This window comes from Eublepharis macularius, chromosome 2, assembly GCF_028583425.1.
Source record: "Eublepharis macularius isolate TG4126 chromosome 2, MPM_Emac_v1.0, whole genome shotgun sequence".
In the NCBI taxonomy this organism is placed as follows: domain Eukaryota; kingdom Metazoa; phylum Chordata; class Lepidosauria; order Squamata; family Eublepharidae; genus Eublepharis; species Eublepharis macularius.
In genome coordinates this window covers 229,670,520-229,686,931 of record NC_072791.1, presented here as the reverse complement: position 1 = coordinate 229,686,931, position 16,412 = coordinate 229,670,520, and the positions used below count along the sequence as shown (strand labels likewise).

At 43.1% G+C, this 16,412-nt stretch overlaps 1 protein-coding gene across 1 annotated transcript in view; it reads right to left on the bottom strand.

The window, feature by feature from the left end:
• The window catches only part of INO80D (INO80 complex subunit D), a 61,525-nt gene that overhangs the window by 11,709 nt on the left and 33,404 nt on the right, over window positions 1-16,412 (bottom strand). The window contains exons 7-10 of the mRNA XM_054971024.1: window positions 12,368-12,471; window positions 8,782-8,915; window positions 4,578-4,795; window positions 3,667-3,824 (exon numbers count right to left, since the gene is read on the bottom strand). Coding sequence (XP_054826999.1) covers window positions 3,667-3,824; window positions 4,578-4,795; window positions 8,782-8,915; window positions 12,368-12,471 — 614 coding nt within the window. The remainder of the gene's footprint in view (window positions 1-3,666; window positions 3,825-4,577; window positions 4,796-8,781; window positions 8,916-12,367; window positions 12,472-16,412) is intronic.

The window sequence follows — 16,412 nt, the reverse complement described above, 5'->3', positions numbered from 1 at the left end:
ATCTGGTACCAAGCACAGGAGCTGCTACTATGGGAATGCAACTGATTTTAATTTTTATCATTCCTGTTAGATTTGGAATTCCTTGGATTTGGGAGCATGCAGTAAAAAAACATTATGGGGATGTACTGAATTTGTGCCATATTGTTTTTGTACATATCACAAAGCGGGAAGTGTGAATTTGTATATCTAAGCACTAGGCATTTTAAGAAATTGTTCTATAATGTGTTTTGTTAGCTATTAAAATTATGGCCCATATTTTAAATTCCAAAACACATGAACACTGCCTAATACTGAATCAGACCATCCGTCTAGGAGGGTCAGGACTGTCTACTCTGACTAGCAGCTGCTCTCTGGGGTCTCAGGCGGAGGCCTTTCACATCACCGACTGCCTGGTCCTGGAGATGGCGGGGATTGAACCTGGGACCTTCTGCCCGCCAAGCAGGTACATGCCAAGCAAGTGCTCTGCCAGTGCATGATTGAAAAACTGGACAGTGATAGGCCAAGCACTGGACAAGCCTGCAGGCTCTGCCTGGTCAGTTCTTTCCCTTGTTTTCATTTGAGAAATGGAAGCTCTCTTCGTGACTTCTCCGTGCAGCCTGAACTCGCTACTTTATAAAAAGGAACTTTGGTATTTTCATCACAACTAAAAAACAAACATTGATACATACTCTAGCTTTTTTAAAAAAAGCCCTATTAATGTGATTGACCACAGTGATTGATGACAGGCATGGGGGTGGGGGGGAAGAATTAATGAATGGAAAGTTTGCATAGCGGGTAATTCCCTCATACAGCAGACTCCTATGTTGCAATTTAAGGATAACAGAATGTTCGCGAAAGACAGTTCCAATTTGGGAAAAGATTTACACGAGTAAATGGGTCAGAGAAAGAGAGATGCAGTCAGTGCTGCTTCTTGCAATCTTGCAATCTCTCCCTCTGAACTAATTATGGATAATTATCCCAGGCTATATTTTCAGGCCGGAGACTGTCTTGGGAACACACTCCCTGATGATCAGTTCACGATGTCAGAATATGGCCCGTTCAAAGTAAACTTAAGAAGACTTTTTCATACTCTGTATTTCAAACAACGTCCTTCCTTAATGGCAAGCTTATAAGCCTTTAAAAAAATATAACAACAGCGTGCCATTGAGTCAACAGACTCACAGCAGCCCCAGGACCAGAGGGTGTTCCAGGCAAGAGGCAAGCAGAGGTGGTTTGCCAATGCCCTCCTCTGCATTTATTAGTCCGACACTCTATCCAGTATGCTATGCTAGCTCTCTGCACAGCACCCCGGTCTTCTTTGGCGGTCTCCCATCCAAGTACTAGCCTAGCTCCCAATTTATTCTGTATTATTAGGCTGCTAAACAATTTTTATAGAATTTTTAATTTGGTTATAACATTGCCCTTTTTTGCTTTTAACATGTTTATTAGAACAAAAACAAAAGAGTGAGCTCCAAGGCTATCACAAAACGAGCAAGTTTTGGGAAGTAATTGGAAATTTTTCCAACTGAGCTCTAAATATGATTTGCCAATTTCTGCCAAATGGCAATATTTACAATTAGAACATTTGTTGGTGCCCAAATATGGTCTGGCAGCTTTGAGTGCTTCAGAATCTCCCCCACTTTTGGGCATTCTTATTGAATCTACACAGAAAGCGAAATCTATAATATCTGTATATAAACATTTGAGGTCAGTTAATAACTATGATATACAGAGCCTTAGAGATGAATAGAATAACGATCTGGAGTCTCTAATTTTGCTAACATAATGGGATAAGACTTTAAGCCATACACCTGTTGCTACTATGGATCTTAAGTTGTAACTTCTTCATTAAAAAAATATGTTTAGGGTATACTGGACACCACAGCGTATTGTTACTAAAGGTTTAAGCACGGTGTCTAACTGTTGGTGTAATTCACAAGATGCATCTCTTAAGCATATGCTTTGGACATGTTTAGTCATTAAGCTCTTTTGGGAAGAAGTTATTAGTCATATTAATTTTGTGTTAAAAAACTCATTTATCTTTGAGGATGTTAATGTCCTGTCAAACTACTTGGCTGTCTCTTGGAATCTAACTGATGGTCAATGGAAATGGACCCTCCGTGCCCTTACATTGCTAAAAGACTTAGACTTCAACACTGGAAAGACAAAAGCCCATTTCCTGTAATTTACTGGACTTATAAACTTAGCAACATTTGAATGCATCGCATATAGAAAGCAACCGCATATGGATTTATTTTTAGACATTTTGAAATCTTTTATAGATAGCTATGTATAGATTTGCCAACAGTGTTTCTGTAGCCAGCACTGTTTTCTTTTTTCCCCTGTTTAGCTTTTTTTAAAAAAATTCAGTATTGCACTAATAAAAATGTTGTAAAAAATGTAAAAGTTTTGGGAAGGAATTTGTACCGCCTACCTCTTCCCTTGGTACTCCCGTGCCCCCTTAAAAGCCACTGCAGAGGGTCAGAGGATCCAGCAGACCAATGTGCTATGTGGCCAAGCGGGCTGCAGCAAGGAAGGGAAACCAGCCAAAATCGTTGCTGTACCCACTCTGCAAATGGAATTATGAATAGACCAAAAACTCATACAAGAGTGAATTTGTGGGGGGTGGGGGGTGGGGAAATCAATTCATCTTTTTTGCTGCAGCCCCCCCCCCCCATGCCCAATGGTGTGTTGTTCTGTCCTCACCCGCAGCTTTCAAGGGCACACTGGCGCCTGCTTAAGGAAGGAAGCCAGCAAAAATTACTTTTGCAATCTTGCTTACTAACGGTGCCTTGGACACAGCCCAGCCTCTCTTTAAATTCTCAACACTCAAAATTCCACTTAGACAAATATGAATAAAAAAACATGAGCACACAGACATTAAAGCAAAACTGAAAATCTACAAAATATTTACATTTTTCAAGATGCAAAGAAGTACTGCTTGCATAAAAAGGTTATATTTAAAATGTTAAAAATATAAAAAGGTGACTTTACAGAGTAGAGAAGAGAAATATTTTAAAGTGCTGACCATGTAAAAATTGCAGAGCTTTGTTTTTTATTCCAAATAAAAGCTGATACATTTCAGATAACACTTTCAAATTCAACTCTAGTATGATGGACTGGAGTTCCTGAAAAGCAATTCAGAACTGGAGGTCTAAGAGCCAAAACACACGTTAAGAAAAACCTAGGTTTAGCACGTGTTCTCTTACCTCAAGGTTTGCCGGGATCTGTAGGAGTCCTGGAAGCTTAAAGTAGGCGTCCTGGAAGCTTAAAGATCTGTAGGGGTCCTGGAAGCTTAAAGTCCTGGAAGCTTAAAGGATCTGTAAGCGTCCTGGAAGCGTCCTGGAAGCTTAAAGCTTAAAATACAGGCGCCTGTATTTCCCTTTCCCTTTTTGCTGCTCTGTAAATGCTAAACTTTAAGCTTCCAGGACGCCTACAGATCCCAGCAAACCTTGAGGTAAGAGAACACGTGCTGAACCTAGGTTTTTCTTAACGTGTGTTTTGGCTCATAGCTACCGTTTTATCGGTCTCATATTCTAGTATTCCTAAAACGTTGAACTGATTAGGAGAAGCATCCACAGCAGCTGTCAGGTATCAACGCAGGGTTCGTTACCACTGTCCCAAGACCCAAATCAGAATGGCTTTCCCTCCATTTGCTGTCGGTGGAACAAGAGCTTGAAAAGGTACCTTCAAAAAAATCAAAGTCTTGCAAGTCATCAGGCAGCCTCGGAAGGACGTCGGCGAAGTCCTCCTGATTCAGCTCAAGATCGTGTGGAATGTCTGTGATGTCATTGGCGATGTCATCGGGTAGCTCGTCTGTACTCAGCTCCGGCGTAGAAGGACTCCTAGAAATATCACAGCGCCAGTCTGATGACGTGCCTGGGTTTTGGGTGCTGACCCACACTGGTATGTCTGCTTTCTCTCTCTCTCATGCTTCAATCCCCGCCCCTTCCCCACCAGTTCAGCCACTCCAGAGCACAGAGCATTACACTGAAAGCCGATCCTTGCAACGCTACGGCAACTGCAGTGTTCTATGCCCGTAAAACGCTCTTATCGGGCAACTTCCTCCCGTTAGGAACAGCACCCACTTGCAAGTAAGAGCCAATGCAGTAGGTTAGAAGGAGCCCTCAGTCTTTCCTCTCTTCCTTCGTATCATTAAAACGATGTTTTATCCATGGCAAACAGCAGTACATCTGGTCATAAAGACTGACCAACACAATCCCTGGATTGGCTTAATAAATGGCCACTGGCCATGCAGCAACACGTTTAAGATGGCAGAGGAATGATGGATGGGAAAGTGACCCCTCTGCAACAGCAAGGTGAAGCTCACTGCACAGAGCCATTCTTTTCCCTATTGGTAGCGTGATGCCTGCGCACCAAACTATTAGAGACAGAATACAGAAGTTGATCAGATTTTGGAATAAGTAAAGTCAAATTTCAAAGTAAATTCTATGGTGCTTAAACCCCAAGGATATGTGGACAGGTTTGCACCAGCTGATTCTTTACAGGTAGCCCTGGATCAGCCTCTCTCATCCACTTGACCCATCTTTCCTATACTGGCTTATCCATTTGCAAAGGAGACCCTGCCAGACGCTTACCGTATGTGGGAGATCTCCATTGGCAGTGAGACGCTGGTGGGCATGCTGAGGTTTCCTTGGGGCACAGCAGGAGGAATCGGTTTTTGGGGTCGCCGTGGCCCCCGTCTTCTCTTCTTCTTGTGTTTTTTGGTGAGTGCAGGTGGCTTCGTTTTCTTCCTGGGCTTCCTCTGTTGCTGGTGCTGAACTTTACGGGAACTGTCTCCTCTCAAGAAGCTGTCCTTTAGACCCAGAATGGAAAGAACATGAGGGACAAGTTCTTTCTTCTTTTTTTGCCATACCAAAATATTTCCATATCACATACAAGTCAGGAGAGAAGACCTGGTAACTCACATACAGTCAACCATGAGCCACAAAACTGAGTGGTTTGGGGGAAGATTGGTTTCCAAATCCAATCATATCTGTCTGTATTTTAGACTAAAATTTAATCTTCTGCCTATCTGGAAATGCTACCAAATTAGAAAGTATGATTTTCAGACTCCAGGGAGCTGACCCAAACAGGAATAACTGGAAGGGTAACGGAAAAGGGCTTTTCTCAGAGTTAGGAGAAACAAGTAACAACCAACCAATGACAACATATGATCTTGAAATCAGCCAAATTCAGTCTCTAATTGTTACTATGAAATTTGTGATACCTGATCCTCAGGGGTTCGACAAAAAGAAAAAGACAAGAGGAAATCTCAAAAGTCTGATTGGGTGGATGAGGATTAGCTGAACTTCAGAGAAACGTAAGAACAGCCCCGCTGGACAGGACGGGCAGCCTATCAAGTCCAGCATCCTGTTTCACACAGCAGTCAACCAGGCTAAAGTCCAGGGCGCAAAGGAAAAGGCCTTCCCCTGATATTGATTCTTAGCACTGGGTATAAGAGGTCTATACTGCCTTTCAACATGGAGGTTCCCTTTACTCACCATTGCTAGTGGCTGTGGATGGACCTTTCCCCCATGGATCTGTCTAGCCCCCTTTAAAAGCCATTTATGCCCTTGAGCATCACTATGCCCAATGGCAACGAATTCTGTTATTACTCATTGGGTAAAGAAGTATTTCCATTCTTTGCTTTTTAAAAAAAGCAGGGACAGAATCCTCCATTCCTCCCAACCCAATTTTAAAAGCAAGCAGCCAGTCTTCCAAAAGCATATTTTAAACACACACACAGAGCCGTGAATGAGGTTTTCCCACAAAATACAGTGTTTTAAAAGCAGGTTAAAAACAGAGAGACAGACAGAAAAACAGCCATTCCTCCTACAAAGACCTGTTTTTAAAAAAAGCAAAAAACGTTTGGACTGCCCATGGCTACAGAACACCCCCTCCCCCCTCCCTCCCCTGGGTCTCTTCTCCCAACTGGTGAGTGCGTTGCTGCTCCGTGGTTGGAAGGAAGCCCTGCTGATCAAGGAAAGCTGGGCTTCCACTCGGGTTTCCAGGGCGACAGAAGGAGGGGAAACACAGCTCAGGCATTCCCCTGGCTCCGTTGCCAGGGCAATAGATTGCTGGCACCAGAGTGTCTGGATACCGATCGACCCGATCAAGCCCCGAACAAGCGCCCCCCTGACCGCTGGATCTGTTGCCATGGACAGCACCGATCAGCCAGGTCCCGATGGCGCGAACGCCATTATAGGGGGTATTTTCCTATCGTAATGCCGATCGTGCCCAGCCCATCTCTAATCATGATTCTCGCTATCAAGGCTAGAGCTGTGACAGTGGGCAGTGTTTGGAGAACATGGAACAAAACTCCAATGAAATACTTCCTCTTTCAAAACGAGGGGGAAGCTCAAGGGCTTTAAGTGCCCCCACTTTCTGAGATTAGGCAGGTAGCAACAGGGGGGAAGGCCTTCTTGGTCATGGAACCAAAACTCTGGAACTCTCTCCTCAGGGAGATTTGCCTGCCCTCTTCTGTTGCCACCTTCTGCCAGCGGGTGAAGACTTTTTTGTTTCATTTGGCATTCCCTCAGTGATACCTCCTTTGTGCCCAGTATTTTAATTGTTTTAAATGTTTTAATTGTTGTTTTTATGTGATTTTTACTCTGGTTTTGACTGTTTTAATGATGTGTTGTTGTTTTGGCTGGTTTTGTTTTAAAATATGATTTTAGCATGTATGTTTTAATTTGTTAGCCACCTTGGTCTTTACGAGGGCAGAATGGTGGGATATAAACTTTGTTAAATAAATAAAAAACCTACTAGCTCTGTTATGTTAGTATAAGACTGTTTCTGTCCAAACAATATACTTTTTTCCAAAACACAAAAGTTTGTGTTTTTTGTTTTCAGCTTTCATTTTGTTCCTACTTCATATCTGACAAAATTTAAGATATACATGCTAAAGATATTAAGATATACATGCTAAAGATATACATGCTAAGATAAGATATACATGCTAAAGTAGCATAGAGTGCAGAAGTATGCATTTGTCGATCTCTTTAGTAGTGGGCATATTTGTAATTTTTGTACAAAACTAAGGAATTATACTTTTAAATGTAGTAAATATGCCTAAAAGTACAACTTTATATGCTGCTATAAATTATGCATTTTATGTTGTTAAAGCAGTAAAATAAAATTTAGGCTCAATAAGGAAGTACTGCACATATTCCAATTTTCTCCCAAATGTCCAGGATTCAAAGTTCAAAATTTTTTAAAACCTTACATTTCTCTTCCAAGCACAAACGGCAGTAATGCCTTTCTCAAAGGCAGAAATAAACTGGAATGCTTAGCTTCCACCTTGACGTAACATTCTGGCACAATATTGCCCCAGATTATGATTACTGTGGCAACCAAAGACAAGATGAGGAAATGCTAACCAAGAGAGAAATCACACACTCCAGCTTCAATCCTATATATGGTTTCTTGAGAGGAAACATAACTGAACTCTGAGATTTAATTCTGAGTAACCATGCACAGGATTCAACTGCAACAAAATTTGGAAATATTTTTCTATAATCTATACATTTAAAAACAACAAACAGATATGTATCATGACTAGAGATGAGAAGACCTGGGGAAAACCTGGGGAAACTCAGAAAAAAATCCCCCTGAGGCCTTTGTTCAATTGGAAAAGCTGGAACTTTTGGGGAGTGGTGAGAAAAACTCCTTTGAAATATAGTCTCTTTTAGAATGAGTGAAATGCTTTTAAAGACAAGGCGGGTGGCGCTGTAAACACACACAGAGCTCTTAAATCCAAGACACATTTCTGCACCTAGAAGGTCTGAAAGAGTAGAAAGGCTTGTTTCAGTTGGGGTAAACCTCAAGTTTTCCAAAGAGCTGCATGAAGATGAAAATGAGCATTTAGAACAAGAAGTTTCCAAAACTGATTCTAATTAGAGACCTGAGGTGCTGATACTTTTATTTTTAAATGTGACTAATTTTATATATAATTACAATGCTAAGAGTATGGTGATAGATAATACATTATTTGAATGGTTTTGTTGTTTAATGTTATAAAGTTTAAATACGTATCAAAACATGCAGTTTTAGAGAGGCTTTTTCTAAGCAAAATAATATACTTTATGTTATTTACCACAGAGATTGTTTTTTTGTTTAACTCCTATTTTTTCCACTTTCGAGATAGCATATAAATTAAGATGCAGGTGCTAAAGGTAGCACAGGGTGCATCCACTTGTAGTTCTCTCTCAAGTACTGGTCATATCTGTAACGCTGTAAACTAAGGCATTTAAGACTTATAAATTCTGTAACTATGTCAAATATTGCAACTTTATATGCTAAGTAAGTTATAGTGTTGTTGAAGCATTAAAATTAGTTTAGGTTCAATAGGGCAGTAAGTATTGCATATTTCCCTCCAAGTTTCCGTGTTTTTTTTCCAGAAAAAAACAGGGAAGAAGTTTTCCCGTGTCTTCAAAATTTCCAGAAATTTCTAATCATGACATTCTTGTATTATTGCTAACAGGATGGATAAGATGGCCCGTCTCAAAGTCCAGTTCATCATGATATTTCAAAGTGAACTGTGAAAGCGAACATGACGTTGAATGTATGGGGCTGCCTGCTGGCCTCTCAATGTCTGTTATTATCTACTCTGACTAGCAGGGGCTCTCCAGGGTCTCAGGGACAGGTTTTCCCATCACCTACCACCTGATCCTTGTCACTGGAGATGCCGGGGATTGAACCTGGAACCTTCTGCACACCAAACAGATACACTCCCAGTGAGCCAGCCCCAACTTTGCGAGGCAAATTGTTGCGTGGATTTGGCTACCGTGTATGCCTTACCATTTTTTTGGCGTGTTCTTCACACAGGGGCGTCTGATGCGTAATGTCAAAAACTGGCACAGAGCACTGCTGTCCATCGGCAAACTTGGCTGTGCAGCTCGAGAACAGCTGCTGTGAACGGTTCAAGAGGATATCTGGACACATCTGGTTCAGGAATAACACACAGCAATATGGGGGGGGGGTCAAAAGACCATTTGATTTGCACAATAAGTAAAACACATAACTCTGGCCTTCTGTTCTTTTGAGATCCAATGTAAAAATTTCCCTTACGTCAAAGGAAGATGCAAAGTCAAAAGTTATGGCAGAAAATTGACATGAAGCAGAATTGCTGATGATTTTATAATTTATTAAGATGATTTTATAATTTATTAAGATGAGTTTATTGAACTATTTTGCTAATGAGTTTTTGTTTCTATTTCCTTGAAAAATATTTAACTCAATGGGGGGGGGGGTGCAATGCAATCAACAGGTGTGTTTTCTAACCAGCTAATGAGAATCCATACTCAAATATTTAAAAGAGGGCTTCTGCCATCCACATATTGGAAGACAAGACATTTTCCAGATTCTTCCTGCTTTTCTGAAAGATGACATGCAGAGAAAACTAATAAATTGAATCCTGAATTTGAAATTATATCGGTCAGAAAAAGATATATAAGTGACACATTTTTAATCTTATGCTCTCAACTAGCAGTTTTTCTTTCTTCCACAAGCTTATGTACAAGGTGTGTTTCTCCAAGTTAAAGCATTTGCTTTAATCTTGTATTGGTTTACACTCTGAAAAGGCTGAAGAAAGCATCTTCCAGTCATTTCGCCCTCAAAGCAAGCCCTCACATGAACTAACTATGGCATGATTCTTATTTTAGATGAAAGCAGAGACAACGAACAAGCATCTCCCATAATGCACCTGGACCCTGAGTCCCTCTGAAGGCATTAAAGGTTTGCTTTTAGAACAGCAGACACAAGGAGGGCCTCTGTGACTGCACAAACTGCGGCACCAGAAATGCAGCGGAACTTCTAGCTCGTATGATTGGAGTTTCCACATAAGCTCCCCTTGGCTGTGAGATCAACAGCCTTGTGTGGTGGTTAAAAGGACTGCCTATGGCCTACAGGATATAAGGACTGCGCCATTGATATGTCTACTTGGTTAACGGTGCACTCCAAAGAGCCATATGAATTTCCCAACATTCTATTTTCTTCCAGATATTTTGCTCTTGTCTGATCTACAAAAGACCCTCTCTGTGCTTCTCCATTCTTGCCTCCATCTTTCCCTTTATACTTCCTTGCTCTTCTCCAGTGCTTAGAATGACTTTAAAATCAAGGCTACATTCACAATTCAGAAAGGTCAGGGTGGGGAGGGAGGCAGTAAGGGACTCCAGTAAATTTATAACGTAAAGAGAAGACTTGTTAAAGTTCTGGTCTTGGTGAATACAGAATCTTTTATTCTCACTTTCTTTGCCCCTACAATTCCACATTCTCATGTGCAGTTCTTCTTTTGTAACAGTTTCTGATCCAAGGACTTTCTTTGACCCTGGTCTCTACCTTTTATATTGATACAGCAGGATTATAGGACCCTAGGTCATTTTACTGCCATGCATGCCTCACACCTGCATACTCTGCTGAAATTTTTAAGATTATGGAAGGTACAAGATCATTCAGCTTTTTGGTGGAAAACCCTACAAGCCCACACCATTTGTTTCCTTCCATTTAAACCCTGGCATAGGATCACCTCTACAAAGTTGCCTGTATGTAAGTGCTAGCCATGCCATTTGGATGAGAAACCAACAGCCTGAACTGAGGAAGATTTAAATGCAAACCAGACCTCCAAGTGGCTCTTGCATCCTATCGCGTTCTGCCCTTGTTGCTGTACTTCTCTACTGACTCAGAGACCAAAGCAGATTCAATTTGCACAGATGTCCGTAAGGGATTTCTTGAGCCTTCATCACTGGACCCTAATTTTAAATGACAAATGCCTGTGCAAAATCCCCCAATGTTTGAGTACTCCCAGGATTGGCAGGTAGTAGAATGGTGAGACCAGCCAGAATGGAGAAACAAGAGACCGTGGCACATACAAACGTGGCCCATTGCCATTGCTGGCACTACATCAGAGAAGGCAAGCTGGGAACGAAGTCGGCAGCACAGGTCCCGAACTAGCTCACACTCAGTCCATTCAGAACAAAAGGAAAATACAGGTCCTCAAGTTCCTGTTGCCCTAAGACTAGGGACCAAGGAACAAGGAGACATTCTGTAGCTTCACACAGTCCCAGTCCTTTAGATCAGGACTGGGTTTAGATTTGGGTTTCTGGTATGTAGTAGTTTAATTAACGGAATATGTAACTGCTTAGAGGGTAGCCATCCCTGAACATAAAATTTGTACCAACAACCTCAAAACTAAACGTAACATGTTTTATTGTATTAAATCTCTGAAAGCAGCAAGTCACAAGCCTTGGTGACAACCACCTGGTCTAACAGAAAATTATTTACCACTGTTAGGAAGATACTTCTTATAAATCAACAAAAAATACTAAGTCATCTTGGTGTCCTGACAGGCAGTGTGGAAAAGGTGCATGTACGAAGAAGGAAATGCAAACTGAGCGCTTAGTAGTGTATAGACTGCTCAAAGAAAGGGATTCCAGGACACAAAGTCTACATGCTAAAAGATCCAGTTTTCCACTTACGTCTTCCGTAATTCATCAGCTATTAGAAAAGTTTGATTTGATAATAGTTCAAAATTACAAATGTCGAGAATACTTTTACAATTAGCTCAATAATTCTCCTGATCCTGATGGAATATAAGCTTGTGGCAAGACTAGAGATGGACACGAATCGAATTACGACCCCAAAAACCCGCACGAACCAGGCTGGTTCGTCGTTTGCAAACCAGTAGTTCGTGGAAGCTCATTTCCACGAACTTCCACGAACTGGTCTACTAGTTCATTTGGGTCATAAAGGGGCAGTTTAAATGGCTATTTCCCCAGGATCCCCCCTTGCCGCCTGCCAGCTGATAGTTTAAAGGGACCTGACACTTGCAAGCCGCAGGGCCCTTTAAACTGCCCAACCCCCCCCAACCCCCCACTTACCTTGCCCTGCGGGTCTGCAGCATCCTCCCCCTCCTCCCGCGAGGGGCAGGAAGGCCATTTTTGGCTTCTTCCGCTGCTGCGTGGGCCTGTAGGGTGGAGGAGGCGGCCGAAAATGGCCTTCCTGCCCCTCAAATGGCTGCAGTGACGGCCATTTGAGAGGTGGGAAGGCCGTTTTCGGCCTCCTCCACTGCCACGCAGGCCCGCAGGGCGGCGGAAGAGGCCAAAAACGGCCTCTCTGCCCCTCAAATGGCCGCTGCGGCCATTTGAGGGGCCTCATGGTTCGTGCCCATCTCTAGGCAAGACAGATGAGTTAGCTGTAGAGCATACACCAAGCAGATTTGTGAAAGCCACTTGTACTGTGAGAAGCTGAGCAGTGCCAAATTATTGAAATCCGCTTCTTAAGGGATTCGTGGGAGCACAAAGCTGTTATTAGTATGCAAATAGGAAGAGTCCAGAAGTAATTAACTATACTTTCAATGTGAACATGAAAACACAATGGAAAAAGATACGCTGAAAACAATGTTTTGTGAATGGAAGAGCATTGTTGGTGCATGGTTCACCCTTCGTGGATCCACTACATGGCAATGCATCCCTCTGCTTCACTTCGCTGGTGCTGAAACAAAGAACAACAAGAATTTAAGAGGCTAAGAATGCCAGAGCAGGTCCAGGCAACATCATAGTCAAATCCACTAGTGATGGCACAAGTTCACAAGCACGGGACAAAACTGGTATATCCGTCAGCATCCATAGTTACTGATAAACTTCTCTCTCTCTCTCTCTCTCTCTCTCTCTCTCTCTCTCTCTCTCTCTCTCTCTGCCAACAGTACTGAAAGGGGAGAATTAACAGATTCCTTTGTTTTTCGCAGACCTTCAAAAGGGAACGAAAACATTGTAGGCCAGGGGGAGTTTAAAAGTTAGACATATGCTGTGGTTCCAGTAGATAATGGTAATCAGCTCAAAGTTCAAATTCCTGAGAATCTCAGTTTTTATAATTTAAAAAAGAAAGTTTACAGCACTTATAGCAAAGAAGATAAACTAGAAAATTTGCTGCCATTGCCTACGGAAATCTCAGAAACTGGAAATGCAACTGGTTGGTTGAAGGGCTTCAAATTATGCAAAATACCAATCTTGGAGGATCAGCTGTATAGAATCATGGAAACTTATTCAGTTTACAAAACATAATGCAGTATAATCATGCATAATTCTGCCTTTCTTGGTAACCTTTCAAATCTGAGTTGCCAGGGAGATGAACATGGCTAGATTTGTTGAGGCTTAACACAGGTTTTTTATAAAGCTAGGAAGGCTCTACAACCTCATTTATTTATTTAGGATATTTCTATGCTCCCTTCTTCAGAGTCCTGCTCAAAGTGGCTTACAATGAAAACAACAACAGAATGTAAAAAAAACAAGCCATTAAAAGCAAGGGATTGGACTTAAGCAGCATAAAAATCATCCGTAAAACAGAAGTAGACTATTAAAAAGATAAGAGAAATCTTCCAATTAAAAGACTGGATTTAAAAAAATGTGTTTTAGCCTGGCACCTAAAAGAAACCACAGTAGCACAGCTCAAGGAGGGGGGGGGGGGCAATTCAAAGTCAAGGTGGCACTGCAGAAAATGCCCTGTCTCTATTTGCCACCTGCCTTACCTCTGAAGGTAGGAACACGGAGAACACAGCTTGAGAGGCACATCCTGACTGGCAGGCTGGACAGTATGGGAGGAGATGGCCCTTCATGCACCCTAGCCCATTTAGAGCCTCAAAGGTAAGAACTAGCACTTTGAATTGTGCTCAGAAGCAGAGGGGTAACCAGTGCAGATCTTTCAGCATGTGCATGATAATCTGAAAGTTCCTGTTCCGTACTCCCAACTACTGAGTTGTGTTGCTCCTAATAGCCATTTTCAACAGATTTCTAAAGTATTCCCATTGCACGGGCCCTCCCATCTGGTCCCATGAAAGCGATCTGAAATTCTCACATACATTAGCCTTCAGAGTTTTTGACAGGCTTTAGCTCAGCACTAAAGATCAACTTGAACATGTAAGGTAACTGGTCTAAAAGCAGCACATGCAGAGTATAGATGTTTTCTTTTTAGAATAAAAAGCTATTTCTTCCTATAAAGAGAATCTCTAAGCACAAACTGCCTGAGGAAGTGTCAAAAAGGATGCTGAAGAGCAGCTCATTAAGGTAAATCATCAGCAAAATGTAAAATCTAAATGCTACTCTAATAAATAGTAAGGCTTCTCAATGAACAATAAAACCATTTGCTCCACATCACGGACCAAAACGCTGGGGGGAGGCTGGAACACACCAAAGATTTTTAGGATAACTGGCTTAAGACAGGCAGTATTGGTTTCTGCACCAGAATCTGACAATCCAACAAGGCTTAAGTAGATAATACCAGCACAAATTCTTGGCACAAGCGTGCTGGTCTTCTCACCATATGATGATGCTTATCCCAAGTCAGCTCACTAACTGACCCAGCCTAGAACTACCAATTTGACTTCAGGTCCCTTTCTCTGTCCTGCAACCACAAGACTTTTAAAAACTGAAGCCGACAGAGTTTGAAGCTGGGACCGTCTACAGACAAAACATGTGTTATGCCACTGAGCCATGACCTTTCCCTTTTAAAATGATTAAAAAAAAAAAAAGCTGCATTAGCACAATAATTTTCTTTAATATCTTTCGCCAGCAGTAGAGAGTGTCCTGCTCTTACAGCCAAGATCAATTGTCAGTAGAAGCAAAGGAGGAAATTTCCACAGTCATAAGATCAATTGTCAGGCAGGGAGGGGAGGAAAGATGTGTGTGTGAACAGCTGTCAAGTCACAGCCGACTTCTGGCAAACCTGTAGGGTTTTTAAGACTAGATCTGTTCATAGGTGGTGGGCTGTTGCCTGCCTCTAAGGACTTCCTTGGTGGTCTCCCTTCCAAGTACTAATCAGGGTCAACCCTGTTTCGCTTTTGAGATCTGACAAAATTGGGATAGCCTGGGCCATTCAGGTCAGAGATAGCCCACCATAGCCCGATTTTGAGGCTTCACACTGAAAAAGCCCAGCCAGTGTTTCTGTCAGTGCACAATCCTCAGTGTGAATCTGGAGACAATATGAATTCCAATTTCACACTGATGTTATTCTAAGTTAGTCCAGATGCTTATATCTGGGAAGAACGTTCCACGTTTCATTACTTCCAGCTTTTGAGAAACAAAAATTCACGACTGTCAACCACAAAGGGTGGTGTTCCATGTTCAAAAGGTGTTTCCAAAATTTCATACAGTAAGCTGTTGTCCGGGGTCAGAGGTTCAGCCCCTGGACTTGCCGGGAGGAGGGGACAGCAGCCGGGAGACAACTACCCAGCCGCCCCGGCAGTCACCCATGTCCTGCACAGGATGGCAACAGAGGGGGACAAAGAAGCACCCAAGCCACAGAGGGTCAGAAGGGGCAGTTGGAAGCCAGCTAGCCCCACCCTCCAGCGGGAGGCTAAGAGCCCCGACAGGGGGAGTAAGGACAGCCGGGGGGGACCAGGGCAGAGGGAGAAGGCACAGGAGACAAGGACAGCCAGCCGCCAGCCAGCCAGCCAGCAACCTTACTGGCAGGGGAAGAAAGGCAGCAGAAGCAGCACAGGGCCACACCCCAACCAGCAAACAGGGAGGAAGGGAATAATAGGGAGCAGCTGAGACTGCTGGAAGATCTGAGCAACTTGGCAACCAGCCAAGAGAGCATAGCTGTAGCTGCCCAGGGGCCTGAAGCAGAGGAAGCTTGGCAGCCAGCCAAGAGAGCACAGCTGTAGCTGCCCAAAGCAGCCAGACTAGCTACCCCAAGTGCAGCTGCTTGAGGCAGCCAAGACCAAGGCTAGAAGGCAAAAGAGGGGTGTGGCTGGCAGTTGGAGCCAGGAATGAGGGAAAGGATATAAGGGAAGTCCACCCATAGAGCAGGGTGGGTTGTTGTGTAGGAGTATGGTGGAGTGGAGGAGAGAGAGACAGAGAATGAGAGAGCAGAGGAGAGGAAGTGGAGGGAAGAAGACAGAGGAGGAGGAGGAGGAGGAGGAGGAGGAGGAGGAGGAGGAGGAGGAGGAGTAAGATCGACAGCAGGTTGGGGACAACTGTCATGGAAAGCAGCCAGGACAACATCAGGTTGAAGGGACCTGTGAGTGGACTGAGAGGGTGTGAGGGTGAGGTATACCCCCCCTCCTTCCACAGAGCAGGGTCCCACACACTCCCTGAAAGTCCTTTAAGGCTGAAGTCTGGCAGGTTGGTGTCTCACAGGGCGGCGCCCTTGGCAGAACCTGACAGCTGTCAACAAATATCTATGGGAATGCTGATCACTATAGATATTTATATCCACTTTGTTTTATCAGTTTTGTTGTCAGCAAGCAGCTCCCATTTCCAGAATCATTTGAACACACAAGTGAACACACACAAATAGAGGCAGCTTCCGTCCGCTGAATCAGACTCTCAGCCCATCAAGGTCAGTATTGTCTACTCAGACTGGCAGTAGCTGTCCAGGGTCGCGAGCAGGGGTCTTGCACATCAGCTACTATCTGAGCCCTTTAAATGGAGGTGCCA